This window comes from Phyllobates terribilis, unplaced genomic scaffold, assembly GCF_046119375.1.
Source record: "Phyllobates terribilis strain yellow unplaced genomic scaffold, ASM4611937v1 Scaffold_8__6_contigs__length_399053987, whole genome shotgun sequence".
NCBI lineage: Eukaryota > Metazoa > Chordata > Amphibia > Anura > Dendrobatidae > Phyllobates > Phyllobates terribilis.
In genome coordinates, this window is record NW_027362768.1 from 109472837 (window position 1) to 109489533 (window position 16697).

The following is a 16697-nucleotide window of genomic DNA, read 5'->3' on the forward strand; positions in this document are numbered from 1 at the left end:
TGGAGATGGGAATACCCCTTTAAAAAGGTTCATTAAATATTAAAAAGCGGAGTACAGCCAGAAATTGGGGGAGTGTACAACTCTGTCGCTGTCCCACTTCTGCCTAGTACAGTGGTCATAAAGGAGAGTAGTCATCTGTGAGCAGAATCTTCCAGCCCTCCACAACGTGAGAGGTAAGCGACAGAATTTGGACTGAGAGCAAAGTTGTGGATTTTCCACGCTGCTGATCAGTAATGAAGATCCAAATTACAGGATGATGCTATTGTGGTTTCCTTATTGGTTTTAGTCAACGTTTTTTGGCGTTATTCCAAACCTCTTCTTCAGGACCTAATAATCAATTTTTATTTCTATAGCGCCAACCTATTCCGCAGCACTTTACATTTAACCATATCTCTTACCCGGTTAGCATAACCTTATCTAATTATTTATTTATTTTACTGGGATAAGACACCATTTGCGCTTCTTTTTGCTCCTAGTTTCTTCAGAATTCGGATTAAGTTATAATTCTTCTGTTATTTCGATGCTTGATCATTCATTTGAAACTTTAGATAATATAGATCCATAACAGGAGGCATTGTAGAAATCATTGGTAAAAGATACTTTTCAGCCCAACTCAATCATATAAAGATACTTACTGTCTCCAGATCATCTCAAGTCATGGAAATAAAAATAAAAAAATAACTTTTCCTGAAAATGCAGTCTTCAGGGTAAAGAATACTGAATGTAGAAACTTCAAGTTTTTACTGTTTTAGGCTATGTGCCCACGATGCAGAAATGCTCCGGATTTTTCCTGAGCGTTTCTGCATCTCCCTGGCAGAAAAAACGCATGCGGATTGTACATGCGTTTTCCTGCCAGGGACATGCGGATGTGAAATGTTCTTCACATGCATTTCCGCATGCGGGTTGACAAGCGCTTTCCAGGCGATTTTAGCATCACTTGGAAAGTGCTTGTCAACTTGGTCACACTATATAAATCCATGCAAACGGCATGGATTTATATAGTGTGACCGAAAGAATGGTAAAAAATTAAAAATAAATATATACTTACCTTCCGATGGCCCCCGGAGTTTTGCTTCACCATCCCGGCTGCCAGCACATCGCGGTACACTGAAGGACCTGCCGATGTCAGCGTCGCGTGACCCGTCACATGACTATGATGTCAGCGCAGGTCCTTCAGTCCATCGCGATCTGCCGGCATGCGAGGAGGAGCGCACCGCAGGCTGCCAGAAGGTAAGTATATATTTATTTTTTATTTTATTCTTTTTTTTTTCTTTTTTTTTTTACAGTTTCTATGGTACCCGGGTCCGGGGGAGAGTCTCCTCTCCTCCAGACCTGGGTACCATCCGCACATTGAAACGCTTGGATTCCGAATCTCCATATACAGTGGTGCGGAATCCAAGCGATTCAATGCAAGTCAGTGGCGGCGAAAACGCAGCACTTCCGCAAAATAATTGGTAGTGCTGCGTTTTTTTTCCGCAATGATAATCCGCAGCGGAAATTTACGCAGCATGTGCACAGCACATGCAGATCATCATTGGGGAACATGGCAGGCCTTCTGCCATGCATTTTTTAAGTGTTTCTGCAGCTGCAAAAATGCTGCAGAAACGCTTAAACGCATGGTAGAAGGCCTGCCATGTTCCCCAATGATGATCTGCATGTGCTGTGCACATGCTGCGGAAATTTCCGCTGCGGATTATCATTTCAGAAAAAAAATGCAGCACTACCAATTATTTTGCGGAAGTGCTGCGTTTTCGCCGCCATTGACTTGCATTGAATCCCTTGGATTCTGTACCACTGTATATGTATATGCGGAATCCAAGCGTTTCAATGTGCGGATGGTACCCAGGTCTAGAGGAGAGGAGACTCTCCCCCGGACCCGGGTACCATAGAAACTGCAAAAAAAAAAAAGAATAAAATAAATATATACTTACCTTCTGGCGGCCCGCGGTGCGCTCCTCCTCGCATGCCGGCAGATCATGATGGAATGAAGGACCTGCGCTGACGTCATAGTCATGTGACGGGTCACGCGACGCTGACGTCGGCAGGTCCTTCAGTGTACCGCGATCTGCCGGCAGCCGGGACGGTGAAGCAAGACTGTGGGGGCCATCGGAAGGTAAGTATATATTTATTTTTTTATTTTTAACCATTCTTTGGGGTCACAGTATATAAATCCATGCCTTTTGCATGGATTTATATAGTGTGACCAAGTTGACAAGCACTTTCCAAGTGATGCTAAAATCTCTTGGAAAGCGCTTGACAACCCGCATGCGGAAATGCATGTGAAGATCGCTTCACATCCGCATGTCCCTGGCAGGAAAAACGCATGTACAATCCGCATGTACAATCCGCATATACAATCCGCATGCGTTTTTTTCTGCCAGGGAGATGCAGAAACGCTCAGGAAAAATCCTGAGCATTTCTGCATCGTGGGCACATAGCCTTACAGTAAGCGAAACTATGACATTGCTGAACTGATCTTGCACTTTCTGGCATTAAATATACAATATAGAGAAGAAACCTTATAATACTACCTGTACTGTGCCCTATCGTGTACTATGTCTCTGCTTGTCTGAAACTAGGAGCCATGTCATTGGAGGACAGCAGGAAAATTCACTAAAAACCTGGACTCTGGGGTTGTCTATTTCAGTCATTCTCACCCCTCTAATGCTAAATTTTAAACTATTATTTTTTTTATGGAATATTTTGATTGTTTTTTTTTTTTATTTGACCTTTGTGTCAAGACCTTTGTTGAAAAAATATCATGAAATCTTAGTTTTCACAAACCAGCCTGACTCTTCCTGTTTTGTAGAAATCACTTTTCAGCAGTTTCATTATCCTTACAGGCAGAAATACAATAACAGATAGCTTGGCAGGTAACACATCATCCACCATTCACTATAGGGGATTGTCACAGTTCATTTCCTCTCCTTCTCTACACTATGACCTTAGTTCAGATCACAGAATATGCCTAGAAAACTCTGCCATAGAAGTAAATGAATGACTCCAGACCGTTATTTCTTATGATCCATATGGCAATTGTAAATCATGTGCTCTTCAAACAACATGGCGACTCCTATTATCCTCTACAGAGAATAAGTTAAAAGAATCTATAGCGGGGAAAATAAGTACTTGATACACTGCCATTTTGCAAGTTTTCCCACCTACAAAGAATGGAGAGGTCTGTAATTTTTATCGTAGGTACACTTCACCCGTGACAGACAGAATCTAACAATAAAAAGCAGAAAATCACATTGTAGGATTTTTAAATAATTAAATTGCATTTTATTGCATGAAATAAGTATTTGATCACCTACCAACCAGCAAAAATTCTGGCTCCCACAGACCTGTTTTTCTTTAAGAAGCCCTCCTACTCTGCACTCATTACCTGTATTAATTGCACCTGTGTGAACACGTTACCTGTATAAAAGACACCTGTCCACACACTGAATCACACTCCAACCTCTCCACCATGGCCAAGACCAAAGAGCTGTGTAAGGACACCAGAGACAAAATTGTAGACCTACACAAGGCTGGGATGAACTACAGGACAATAGGCAAGCAGCTTGGTGAGAAGGCAACAATTGTAGGCACAATTATTAGAAGTGTACCTACAATAAAAATTACAGACCTCTCCATTCTTTGTAGGTGGGAAAATTTGCAAAATCGGCAGTATATCAAATACTTATTTTCCTCACTGTATAACCAAAATACATAGAACAGATTTGAAAAAAAAAAAAAACATACATCACTAGCCGGTTTTAATTATGGAAAAATTATATGGCGATACAGTCCAAAATGTGAGGTTTTTTTTACTTTTAAATCAGAGAAATGGCCAGTAATGATCTCTTCAGCTTATACATAATACTGATATATTTAGGTTTCCTTGCTGGATCCACAATGTGTGCCTTCAGTTTTTAACTGTTTGCTGGGGGGGGGGGTTTGCGCAGAATTACATTGCTTAGTGAGAATTATTATTTTGTGAGATTTACAGTACGGTGCTCGCAGATCGGATCCCTGATTTCTTAAACCTTATTATATCATCTGACTTCACCGCTGTGTTTCTATTATATAATGTGCTATAACAGGATCTTAGGGGGTCCAATGCCTCGGGTCTCCCCGACAATCCAGAACACTAAGTGCCAGAGGTCTCTATTATTTCTTCTGTGTTATGACTCCCACTTCATGAGAAGTGTTTTGACACTGGCTGCAGGTTTACATGTTTAGGACACACATGATTGTTAATGCATTAGTAGGAAATCTATTTGTCCCCTATGACCACATTCACTTTGTTTAGGGCACACTAGTTACTATAAGACTACTACTGGCTACTATTGAAGTCGATGTTGCCGACTCCTATAGCTACAGGGAGTAACCTATCCATTCATTTTTGTATCCTCGTATCAGACTTGTTCTCCGTCATCTTCACCACCTGGAGTATTTGGATCCGGTGGTCCTCATTACACTCCGTCAGACAGGGACTTAGCGGGTGAGGTGAAGGTTTGCAGGCAGAGGGCGGCTTCTTTTAGAGGCCTGAGAAGATCGGTAAGTTGTGCAAAGTTTGCTGTGCGGAGAGTCATGTAATGGAGCTTGTATATACCCGGGCTGGACTGATGGATTGTGCATGTTCCATGCAGGTCTCCGGAAGGGTTTTTTGTAGTTTGCAAGTGTGATTCTTGCCATTAAAAAATATATATATAGGAAAGCTGAAAGATCATGAGATCCAGCATGATTTGATGGAACTTGTTAGAATGGATCAGGGATACGCCATTGCTTTATGATTGAGTGGGATCCAATAACCCTCATTGATCATGAGACTACAGAAGCTGCAGTCATTATTCATAGCTGTGGCTTCCCTGCTCTGTGGAGCTTGAGATCAGATCCCCACTGATCATAAAGGGCTTTGTCATCATTTGGGGTGGGAAAGCTCCTCTAAAGCCATGATACAAAGCCGCAGTAGTGCTTTTCTAGGAATGGGGACTATGGCGGCTATAAGAAGGGCACTGTTCACATCTGCAGTGCCAGTTTTGTTGTACAACAGACCCCCACAGGCGCATTGACTTACAGTACTGTCCGTCGGTGCCATAAGGTGTCTGTTTTCCTGCGTGTCATGCAGTTGTCTGAAACAAGTGGAGCCTCAGGCGCTAATCTGAACATAACTAAAAATAGTAACTCTACAAGAACAAAAATTATAAATGAGAAAATGATGATTATTCGTCTATTCAGCCGTGTTCCTGATTCTAGCTGTGAGCATAGAGGTTTTATGTTTTATTTTGCTGTGGGGTGTGTGAACAAGAGATTCCTGTAAAACGGCCTCTTCTCATGGGGTTTACATCTCCTCGGTCACCTATGGATGAGATGTGACCTGTTACCTACATGTCATTGCTCTAACCTCTGCAGTGACACGCATGGCCTGTCCTATCTCTGCCTGCACTCGAGCTAGTGACATGCAGTGTGCATGCTGTGTGTTTTGTGGTGTAGTTAATAGTTTAAAATATATATATTTTTAAAGGGGATTCTTTCTCTTTTAAAATTCCCTACTTTAATTAAAGGGCTGTTTCCTTCTTCGTAGATGGGTATTGCTTGTATATACAAGCAATTTTGCAGTTCATTGCGTATTAAAATTTGCAATTTTTATTTTATTTTGTTTCCAGCTTGTTGCCTAAGCGACCGACCTCCGCTACTGTGTAGCTTGTTAGCACCATGTGGTAGCTGGCCGGGATTAGGAGGTAACTATGCGTTGTAGCAATCATGGCCAACTTCAAAGCAGTGCTTACAAGCTCCTTAGAAAAGAGCACTCTGCGTGTTCTGCAGTCTAGCAGCAGTGGTCAGTCTCCTCGGCAACGAGCTGTAAACAAAAGAAAATGACAGTGTTCGTCTATGTACACATGTTGCATTTTTGCTTTTTACTCTGGTAACCAGGATTTAAAGGGGACCTCTCACTTAGCAGATTTCTTTTATGTCCTCACTGTATTATTTTTATTATCATGTGTGTTTCAGATTTGCTGCATGTTCTATTGCTCTCCTTTTTTCATTATGGAAAACGAGCCTGAAATATATGAAAAAAATCTAGATCTAGATTTAACCTCCATTAATGTAGATTTCTCTACATTTTTCTCCAGTATTTAGTAAGCGTGTAGTCAGACCCCACAGAATAGTCATTCTGATTCTACGCTTTCGTGTGTTTAGTGCCCACTCCGAAGTTTAACTCTCCACCCATTTTCATCGGGACTTCCCTTTCATCCTGATTGTTCCCTTTTTCTCTGGGAACAGTAGAGACCTCAGCACCCGGACCCACTACCCCACACCCCATAACAACTTTTGATATCTGAAAACTTTTTGAAAAGTGTAATGAAACTTTTGAATGGTTGAAGACTGTTGTAAAAATTAAAAGGTGGAGGAATAAGGGGGAGTGTAAAAATCTGACAGTTATCAAGAGAAATCCATTAATAAAATGTGGATTTTTGCAAGGTTTTCAGTTCTGATGCGGTTTTGAAGAGGTTTTGTTTTTAAGTGAAGGGATCTGCATCAAAGTGGTGACATGTCAATTCTTTTCGTTTGTGTTGGAAACTTGCTGAATGATCAGCAAAATGATTTCCCAATTAAATAGGAAGAGTATTTAAAGGCATATTAAAATGGATCCAATCCAGAGGTCGTATCAAAAACTCTGTGTGAACATCACACCACCTGCTATACGCGACTTCTGTGAAGAGATAGTGTGATGTCCCGTATTTACCATGTGTAATATGGAAACATAAATCTGCTACCAGGATGGATTATATTTTATGTGCTGACATTTTCATTTTCTCCTGGATGGTAAAGGGAAGGTATCCAGCAATATGTTTTACTTTTTTTCACAATATTGGAACAAAATTCTGCACTACTTTTTCAGTAACTTGCCATTTCTTTCTGCTGCTGGGGAACGGTTCAGTGGTCATTAAGGATGGTAAGCAAAGCGTGCTGGTCTGTGTCCCATCATGCCAACGTGAGTGTCACCGCTTGGTACTTTTGTCTGTTTTTGTTTTATGACTTCTGTGGCTCATGGGGTTGACATGCTGTGAGGATTCTCCATCTCTCTCCATAGCCAATAGTTCCGGTGCCTCCTGCCCTGAGTAATGCTCCTCTGTTGTATCAGCGCTGTCCATTTGTGTGAATCTTGCTTGCTTTCTCTTTTTTTTTTTATAGACCTTTGTAACTATGTACCAAATAAACTGTAAAACGTACCCAATTTTAATCTTTTAATATGTCACAAGATTTCTCGGTTCTTTGTCCTGTCTCCCTCTTAGTGGTATAGTTATTAGTGTGTTGCTTCCAACTATACAAATGTTATTGTCTTCCTGTAGAATAGTTTTTCATAGTAGTTACAGTGTTTGGGAATTGTATAAAACTTCATTTACCGCTTGTCCATATTCAGGAGACGCTCCATTTCCAGCCTCTTAAAGGCCAAACTTGTTATCTTAGATTTGGTTAAAATAAAGTATCGGTGCTCTTATTAATTTATGTATTTAAAAGTAACACATTATTTGCCAGCAATTCAATCTCTGCCCTTTTTATCTCCTGAAATGGGAACAAGCTGCACAAACATTTGCTCAATGTATTCCTCCTAGAATAATCTGGTTTTGTGATGTTTTAGCCTTGCTGGATATAAATGGTGTAGCTATAATTGCTTAAAGAGGGATGTCTAGCTAGCAAAAAAAAGTGAAAAAATATAACTTGCTAATTTTTAATTTTCAAAACTTCAATGAAGTCTTCATTTCAGCCCCAGTTATGGTTTTTGGTTAATCCACTTCTGCATTGGTTTTTGTATTGGCAAGTAACCAGTGATTTTGTAGGAAGAGGGCTGACCAACAACTCGTTTCAATAAGCAGCCTCCTTCTCCATCCGGCACATTATCCTCTTAATATATTGCAATCATATTATACAGCACTGTGTACTTACAATTGCTCATTTTTTACTTTCTACTCTGCTAATTCTCCAGTTTTCTCTGCTCTATCTAGAAATGGGAAGTCTCTCTTCCCTGCATGAATCATTCCCCTCTTCAACTCCTGACCCAGCAGCTCCCTCCTCCCCCACTCTGACCCAGCTGCTCCCTCCTCCCCCACTCTGACCCAGCTGCTCCCTCCTCCCCCACTCTGACCCAGCTGCTCCCTCCTCCCCCACTCTGACCCAGCTGCTCCCTCCTCCCCCACTCTGACCCAGCTGCTCCCTCCTCCCCCACTCTGACCCAGCTGCTCCCTCCTCCCCCACTCTGACCCAGCTGCTCCCTCCTCCCCCACTCTGACCCAGCTGCTCCCTCCTCCCCCACTCTGACCCAGCTGCTCCCTCCTCCCCCACTCTGACCCAGCAACTTTGCAGTGACTCATGACTCATAAATAGAAAAGAGACCTCCTGTTTCTCCATAGAGCTTAGAAGGATTCAGCTAGTCCATTTTCATCAAGTAATGTTATAGACCTAAGAAGAAGAATTAACTGGGTCGAAAGGCAAAATGAGCAATTGTAAGTACACAGTGCTGTATAATAATGATATATTAAGAGGATAAAAACTTTGATGGGAGCGCTTCTTGAATAACTTTTTCTAACCACTGCCAATGACAGCCAGAATTGTGAGCTGGACTGTATTGCAGTCTAGAACTTGGCTTTTTATGCTGCTTAAATCAATACATAGTTATATATTGTTGTGAAAATGAGCATAACCTTTTTAGGTGTATATGAGATTTTCTCCAAGCAGCTCAATGTTTTAGGTCCCTTTTGTTGAAGGTATGAGATTATTTCAGAATCAGTTAATTCCAATGAAGAAAAGAAAATGCTGGATTGAAACCTTATGAGAAATGTATCTGTGCTGATCTAGAAAGTATGCGCTAAATGTTAGCATCACGGGTGACGGAGGTCTATGTGCTTTACCGCTGTGCTATTTGTCAGCTTTACCCATCCGCAGATTGTACGTGCTGCACGGCTATTACCGGGGGCATTCCATACTCTTCTCACAAAGAATCTTTTTATTGTTATTGTATCATAAAAATTTGCGGGAGAAACCAAACTGATTCAGGACGGGTTGGCTACTAATCCCTGACACCACTTTATGAGAAAGCCACATGTTTAAGTCAATTAACATTTGGTTGTTAAAGCGTCTGTCAGGTCTAATGAGAGCGTTAATCACACCTAATATACTCTGGATGTGTGCGTCCATACGGTATGTTCTAGGCCTGGATGGTATCGGCAGAGTTAATCAGTGTGCTATAATAATTAATGACTTATTCCAGACACGGGAACAGAGGAATTTGAGCAGAATTTTTCCATGCTGAATAAACTGGGGTGACGCCACGCACACATTAGTCACATTTGCCATTTTCATGTGTTTTGGCCTTACCCCAATAAACATATTTTTACTGGTTTAAGTAGTGTTGCTTCAAGGTCAGTGGTTTAAGATCCAAGATGCTCCTGTATAAGCGTGTGAGGCCGAGGGAACTGTCCTCCATTGACTCTCCTTCACTTTTGATTTAAAGGGGTTGTTCTGTAAGGAAACCATTTTTGGCACAGCGAATAGTAAAATAAATGAAGCCATACTAGTCACCGCTGGTCCCTGTTGGTCTCTACTTTCTGCTCCCCTCTCAGCACACAGGAAATACCTGCTCAGTCATTAACCACAGCAGGACCTGCCTTAACCAGTAATTGGCGGTACAGTAATTTTTTTTTAGCATTTCCTCTGTGTCAAGACTGAACAAAGAAGTCTGGTCCGGCAGGGGATCGGTGATGAAAGGATCACTTTTTATTAATTTTTATTTTTTCCAAACTATTTTGATGACTTTGCCAAAATTTCTTACAAACACAAAGCTCAAATGTTGTGTCTAACCTGCATATTGTTCATCTTTCCCTTCCATCCCGAACATGTAAATTAGCATTTTCTTCCTGCTAGTGGGCTGTGTTTGTGTTTTCCTTACTATGCTGGAAAAATGAACAGTTTACTCATCTACTTAGATGTCTGATGTCTCAGATGCTGCTCCACCTCCCCTCTCACAGCATGTCTCATTCACAGGATAAGGAAAGGAGACTGCAGCTGCATCCCCCTCCTCCCTCTCCTTTTTCTCTTTCCTCACTTATTTTGCCTCCCAGGAGGTTTTTAGTGACTAAGGTGGTTTCTGAGCATTTACAGAGAACCTGTAGTCATTGAAAGGGAATTGCAGGGGAAAGGAAGGTGAGGACGATTTCCTTTAATAGGGTGTATGACATAGTTCTATATATTCACATCTAACTAGGGCACTCAGTATGTCTGGCGTACTGTGGTCCTTGGTTTGGCCAATTATCTTGGCTGTATCCCTCTGTACTTTGTCTGGTCTGTTTCCCCAGGCTTGCAGCAACATGTAAGGGATCAGCTTTGGGACTGCACTTGTTCTGCTGATCAGACGTGTGTTTTCTCTGTAGCTCCATTCATTATCCCTCTTACTGTCTTCCATTCATTTCCGTTGTTCATTTTATCTTGTTTTCTACACAGGGCCCGGCGCTAGAAGATTTTAGTCACCTTCCCCCTGAGCAAAGACGGAAAAAACTGCAGCAAAGAATTGATGAACTGAATCGAGAGCTTCAGAAGGAGATTGATCAAAAGTGAGTGACCGTGTTCCTTTATCGGCTCCTCCATTATACCTTCCTTCTCAAGGAACCACTGCTGTCTGATGAGCTTTTATCAAGCTTCAGCGAATGTGCAGGTTCTGACTGTTTTGCTTAACATCTTGGTTTTTCAGATGCAAAATCCCACAAGCTATAGTACAAATGTAAAGTTTTCTATTTAATGAGGACATTTGACTGGATTTTTAATTTAAACTGCGTACCTCTCCTAAATTGTGCTGTTCCACTCATTCTGGAACCGTTTTTCTTTTTCTTCTGTGCCCCCTCCATTCCAAAGTTATGCCCACCGCTAATAAAGATGCAGATGTTCCCTTCAACCAACTGGGTGTGTGCCACAGAGCTTCTCTGTGGGCGTGGCCATGTTTTGAGTGGCTAGCATCAGAGGGGGGAAAAAGCAAATACCAACAGAGCAGTTCTTTGATATACGCCCAGTTGGTTGAAGGGCAGATTTGCACCTTTATTACCAGGGGGTATAACTTTGGAATGGAAGGGCACAGAAAAAAAAAGAAAAACTGTTCTAGAATGAGTGGAGTAGCGCCAACTGGAGGAAGTATTCAGTTTGAATTTGAAAAAAATTCAATGAAAGATCCTTTTCTCCTTTTAATGCCATTTTCTGATTTTGTCCCAGAAATCTCTTAACTATTTATACTGAAATCTGTCCAACACATTCTGCAGCGTTTCAGAGAAAAACATAACTTCCAAAAATGTCCTGGTAAAGGGAGACGTGTCTGGTTTCTCCTCCATCTTGTTCACTTGAGTCCCTATACTTACAAAGAGGGAGTCCTAGGTGGGAATAATTCAAACAGAACGGCTCATTTTCCATGGTATATTTGCTCTAAAATGCTACAGCATTTCAGAATAAAATTTGGCTCTCGTGAATGAGGGCGGCTTCCTGGGTTTTATACTGCTCATGGGGTCATTTTCATATCCTAGGCTTTCCATTGTCCCTTTCCTTCCTAAAAGTTATTTTTAGTGGGCACCTTTTGAGAATGTCTGCCAGGATCAACCTTTGACTGCTCATCAGCATGAATCTGGGCATGTAACATTCAGATATATAGAATACTCTATGGGAAAAGACCTGTTTTATAGCATTTTATCAATGCTTTTCTCATTGCGAGAACCGTAATGTAACTGTTGAATGGTTTATGCGCCCTTAAAGGGAATCTGACACCAAGTTCTTGCTACCTAATCTGAGAGCAGCATAATGTAGAGACAGAGAACCTGATTCCAGCAATGTGTCACTTATTGGGCTGCTTGCTGTAGTTTTGATAAAATTAGCAGAAGATTATCATTAGAGGAAGAGTGAACCTACTGCCATGTCATCCTCCATATTCATGAGCTCTGTATAACCCCGCCCCCACCACTTATTGGCAGCTTTCTGCCTATGCACAGTGAACACAAAGCTGCCAATTAGTGGTGTGGGCGGGGTTATACAGAGCTCAGAATTCAGAGACTTGCTAGATCACATTGATTTTATCAAAAATGTATAATAACTGCTGCAGTAAAAAAATAAAAAAAAAAAACCTTTGCACACGAATGACAAGTGGGAAAAATACATTCAAGTTTTCTGGAAACTCTTGACAATTTTTTATATGCTCGTGTGAAGGCAGCCAAGTTGTCAGAACTTCGTTTTTCGGTTGCATAACTCAGAATTTATCTTCCCTTGACCTAACTATAGACCTATAATACAATTCTGAATAGTGGCAGAAAATACTTGTGGATGAAAGAAAAATCTACCATTGAGTTTGATGAGTACTGCATTAATCCTTCCTTAGTGAAGCTCCCTAGTGGTGGCAACAGGCGGCATCAATTCTATATTAAAGCAAACCGAAATCATGGACCAGCATGGCTTGGTATAAGTGCAGTGCGTAGGTGCACATTCACATTATGGCTGATAACAGACAAAACCTAGAATAAAAACAATGTCTTTATCACATACAATTCCAATAAAACACCTTTAAGTTTGTGTGTGTAACTTTTTCCATGCACTGTAGGTCTCCTAATGAAATGAACTAAACCAAAAAATCACATAATAAATTGCACTAAAGCTGTTAGATACTGGATCTTGCCCAAAAAGACACAGAGATAGGTTAACACAAACAAAGCAATATAAAAGAAATAGATTTATTGCGTAATTAAATCCTAAAAGTATACAATAACTAGATATTAATAATATAAGTGAGGCCAAAGAAAGACCAGCATCAGGGAAGAAATCTGGGTATGTAATGGCTCATGGGGGGGGTGAGGGACAAAAACGGGGGACTTATTTTTTTTAAAATAGTAGTCTGGCACAGACGCTAATAGCAAAGATAGAAGTATATGATATCAATAAATACCGAAAAAACCACACTGGTTACTCTATGGTAATAAATAAGGCAAATAATGAAATGGAGAAGACAGGGGCGATCCCAAAAATAAAGGACCTCTATAGCAGGGTACCTCAGTGGATAACACGGTCGCCGTGCAGCGCTGAGGTCCTGGGTTCAAATTGCACCAAGGAGGAAAATATCTGCAAGGAGTTTGCATGTTCTCCTTGTATTTTTGTGGGTTTCCTCCGGGTTCTCCAGTGTCTTCCCATGATCTAAAGACATACTGATAGGGAATGTAGATTGTGAGCCCCAATGGGGACAGTGATGTCTGTAAAGTGCTGCAGAATATGATGGCGCTATATGAGTGAGTAAAATATATTAAATGACAGTCATATAAAGTAGAGGGCAATAAGCCTGTACATATTACATACCTTGAGATATGCTATGCTGGTAGCGAAAGAGAAAGTGTTGTGAGAGGGGTAGAGGGCAAATCCCTGTGTTGGTGAAACGCGTTTCGAGGTTCCAGGCCTTTATCCCTTTTTATTGTGTTATCAGCACAGCATGTCTCCAGGTATATGTTATGTATAGGCTATGTATTACCCTCTATTTTTTACTACTGTTATGTGATATATAGAGGTCCTTTATTTTTGGCATCTCCCTTGGTTTCTCGAATTCATTATTGTGGTACTACCTGGGCCTGATCTATTACCAGTGTGTCACTTTCATCATCTATTAGGATATGTGCAATAATATTGTTATCATATGCTTATATGGTTACGATTTAACAAGAAAAAAGTGTGTTTAGGGGGGGCGCTTATTTATGCTTCTGCATTAGAGTATGTTCACACGTCGCTTTTTTTTATCTGCGTGTTTTGCCATGAAGAAAAAACATTATTTTACGGTCTTCTAAAATTTCATACACATTTTGATTCTTTTTTTTCATTGCAGATTTGAAGCAGTTTCCAATGTTAATCTTTTTAAGCATTTTTGTTACCCATGCTAATGTATGGGGGGGAAAAAACGATAAAAAAAATTATGCTTACTTATGCACTGTTATTCCTGCCAAGATTCTCTTATATTACTGATTTGGCTATATTTGGCTACTTTTGTGATCATGTAATAAATCCATTATTTATTCTATATTGCTTTCTTTGAGTTCCCCTATTTTTTTGTCATTTCGGGCAAGGTCCAGTATCTACTCTCTTTTGTGCCATTGAATGTATTGGGTTTAGCCTAAATTGCATAGTTTAGTTTCATAGACTTAAAGTGAAGAACATCATCTGGTGCTCCATCTGTAATCCAGAGCCTCGGCCCCCTATGAAGATACACAAAACAGTTATCGGCATAGAATTTAGATCTTTTAACACCGTGATAAGTGCACTTTAAGAATATCTCTGACATGACGTGACTTTTTCTTCCATAGAGAGGCCCTGAATAAAATGAAAGATGTCTATGAGAAGAGTCCACAAATGGGAGACCCCAGCAGCTTGCAACCAAAAATAGCAGAAACGATGAGTAACATTGAGAAGCTTCGTATGGAAATACATAAAAATGAGGTCAGTGGAATAATAACTAAGAATATGGGAAAAAGGAGCAATCAGCTCACCTGTCCGAGTGCATGACAAAATATTCCAGTAATGCCAACAATCCAAAAGACACCCGGCACTCACATCTTCTTAAAAGAATTGCTTTATCTATCCAGAAGTATAAAAGGCACAAAAATGGTTTAATGAAGTAGCACAAAAATTAAAAGGTCAGAAAAGAAATATCCACTGTGCTCCCAAGCAACTTGTTTCAAACCTACAGTGGTGGCCAAAAGTATTGGCACCCCTGCAATTCTGTCAGACAATACTCAGTTTCTTCCTGAAAATGATTGCAATCACAAATTCTTTGGCATTATTATCTTCATTTAATTTGTCTTCAATTAAAAAAACACAAAAACAATTGTCCTAAAGCCAAATTGGATATAATTCCACACCAAAGCTAAAAAAGGGGGTGGACAAAAGTATTGGCACTGTTTGAAAAATCATGTGATGCTTCTCTAATTCGTGTAATTAACAGCACCTGTAACTTACCTGTGGCACCTAACAGGTGTTGGCAATAACTAAATCACACTTGCAGCCAGTTAACATGGATTAAAGTTGACTCAACCTCTGTCCTGTGTCCTTGTGTGCACCACATTGAGCATGGAGAATAGAAAGAAGACCAAAGAACTGTCTGAGGACTTGAGAAACCAAATTGTGAGGAAGCATGAGCAATCTCAAGGCTACAAGTCCATCTCCAAAGACCTGAATGTTCCTGTGTCTTCCGTGCGCAGTGTCATCAAGAAGTTTAAAGCTCATGGCACTGTGGCTAACCTCCCTAGATGTGGATGGAAAAGAAAAATTGACGAGAGATTTCAACGCAAGATTGTGCGGATGGTGGATAAAGAACCTCGACTAACATCCAAACAAGTTCAAGCTGCCCTGCAGTCCGAGGATACAACCGTGTCAACCCGTACTATCCGTTGGCGTCTGAATGAAAAGGGACTGTATGGTAGGATACCCAGGAAGACCCCACTTCTTACCCCGAGACATAAAAAAGCCAGGCTGGAGTTTGCCAAAACTTACCTGAGAAAGCCTAAAACGTTTTGGAAGAATGTTCTCTGGTCAGATGAGACAAAAGTAGAGCTTTTGGGGAAAAAGCATCAACATAGAGTGTACAGGAAGAATTTGTGATTGCAATCATTTTCAGGAAGAAATTGAGTATTATCTGACAGAATTGCAGGTGCGCCAATACTTTTGGCCACCACTGTACATGGTCCATTGTGAAGCCTTTGGCCAAGCAGGTCTGAAACATGTTGCCTGGGAGCGCAGTGGATATTTCTTTTCTGCCTTTTTAATTTTTGTGCTAATTTATTAAACCATTTTATGTGCCTTTTTATACTATTGGATCAATAAAGCAATTCTTTTAAAAAGATGTGAGTGCCAAGGTATCTTTTGGACTGTTGATAAAAGCAGAATCATCATGGTAAAGTGATTTCTAGCTCCTTCCTGCGTTGTGATGTACATTTGTGGTGCTGACAGGGTATAGTGCTTGTAGAGACTCTCACAAAATATGGCGCCAGCTCGTGAATAGTGACCATCGCATTGGGTGTTATGTTACTTTGATCTATCTCTGATCCCTTCCATTTAACCCCTCAGATGCCAAAGTCCATATTGAACACAAGGTTTTACAACAAGAAGTGGGGGAGCTTTCCTCTCTAAATTAATGAGAACCCCTGCAGTGTGACTGTCCTGCCCAAGGGGCTGCTTTGGCAGCATGCTTCCTAACAAAGACCCCTAGGCTACCATGTTAAAGGGCTTTATGTTCTCCCTGTTATTGAAATACTGCAGTGCATTATTGCACTTATTAAAAGAGCAAGTACAGGGGGTAAAATAAAGTTAAAAAAATAAAAATAAAAAGTTCAAAAATGAAAGGGTAAATAACTAAAGAGTTGGTATACATCTACAATTATTGTAGGGAGTTACAGAATTGGTATTTCTCTTACATGATTGGGTTTAGAGCTGTTGTCAGTGTTTTGTTGGTAGCCAAAGTCATATTAGCCACACGTAACACGATGGAGGCAAAGATGCAGGTTCATATTACAGCATTATAGCTGACTTGACTTGTATGCCCCAAAGATGGCTCCATAATTATTTTAAGGAAAAAAAAAATTGTTGGCATTTTGCCATTAGGTAAAAACTTCAAAATAGTCACTCCTCTAATACTTATTGGTTGTTACAGCAGTTGA

The 16697-nt window shown here is 40.6% G+C and overlaps 1 protein-coding gene across 4 annotated transcripts in view; it reads left to right on the top strand.

The window, feature by feature from the left end:
• FNBP1L (formin binding protein 1 like) overlaps window positions 1-16697 on the top strand; it is a 142216-nt gene that overhangs the window by 114561 nt on the left and 10958 nt on the right. For 3 of the 4 annotated variants that reach the window (XM_073643214.1, XM_073643213.1, XM_073643217.1), the window contains 3 exons: window positions 6929-6982; window positions 10486-10595; window positions 14349-14481. In XM_073643214.1, coding sequence (XP_073499315.1) covers window positions 6929-6982; window positions 10486-10595; window positions 14349-14481 — 297 coding nt within the window. The remainder of the gene's footprint in view (window positions 1-6928; window positions 6983-10485; window positions 10596-14348; window positions 14482-16697) is intronic. The other variant, XM_073643215.1, reaches the window with a different exon arrangement.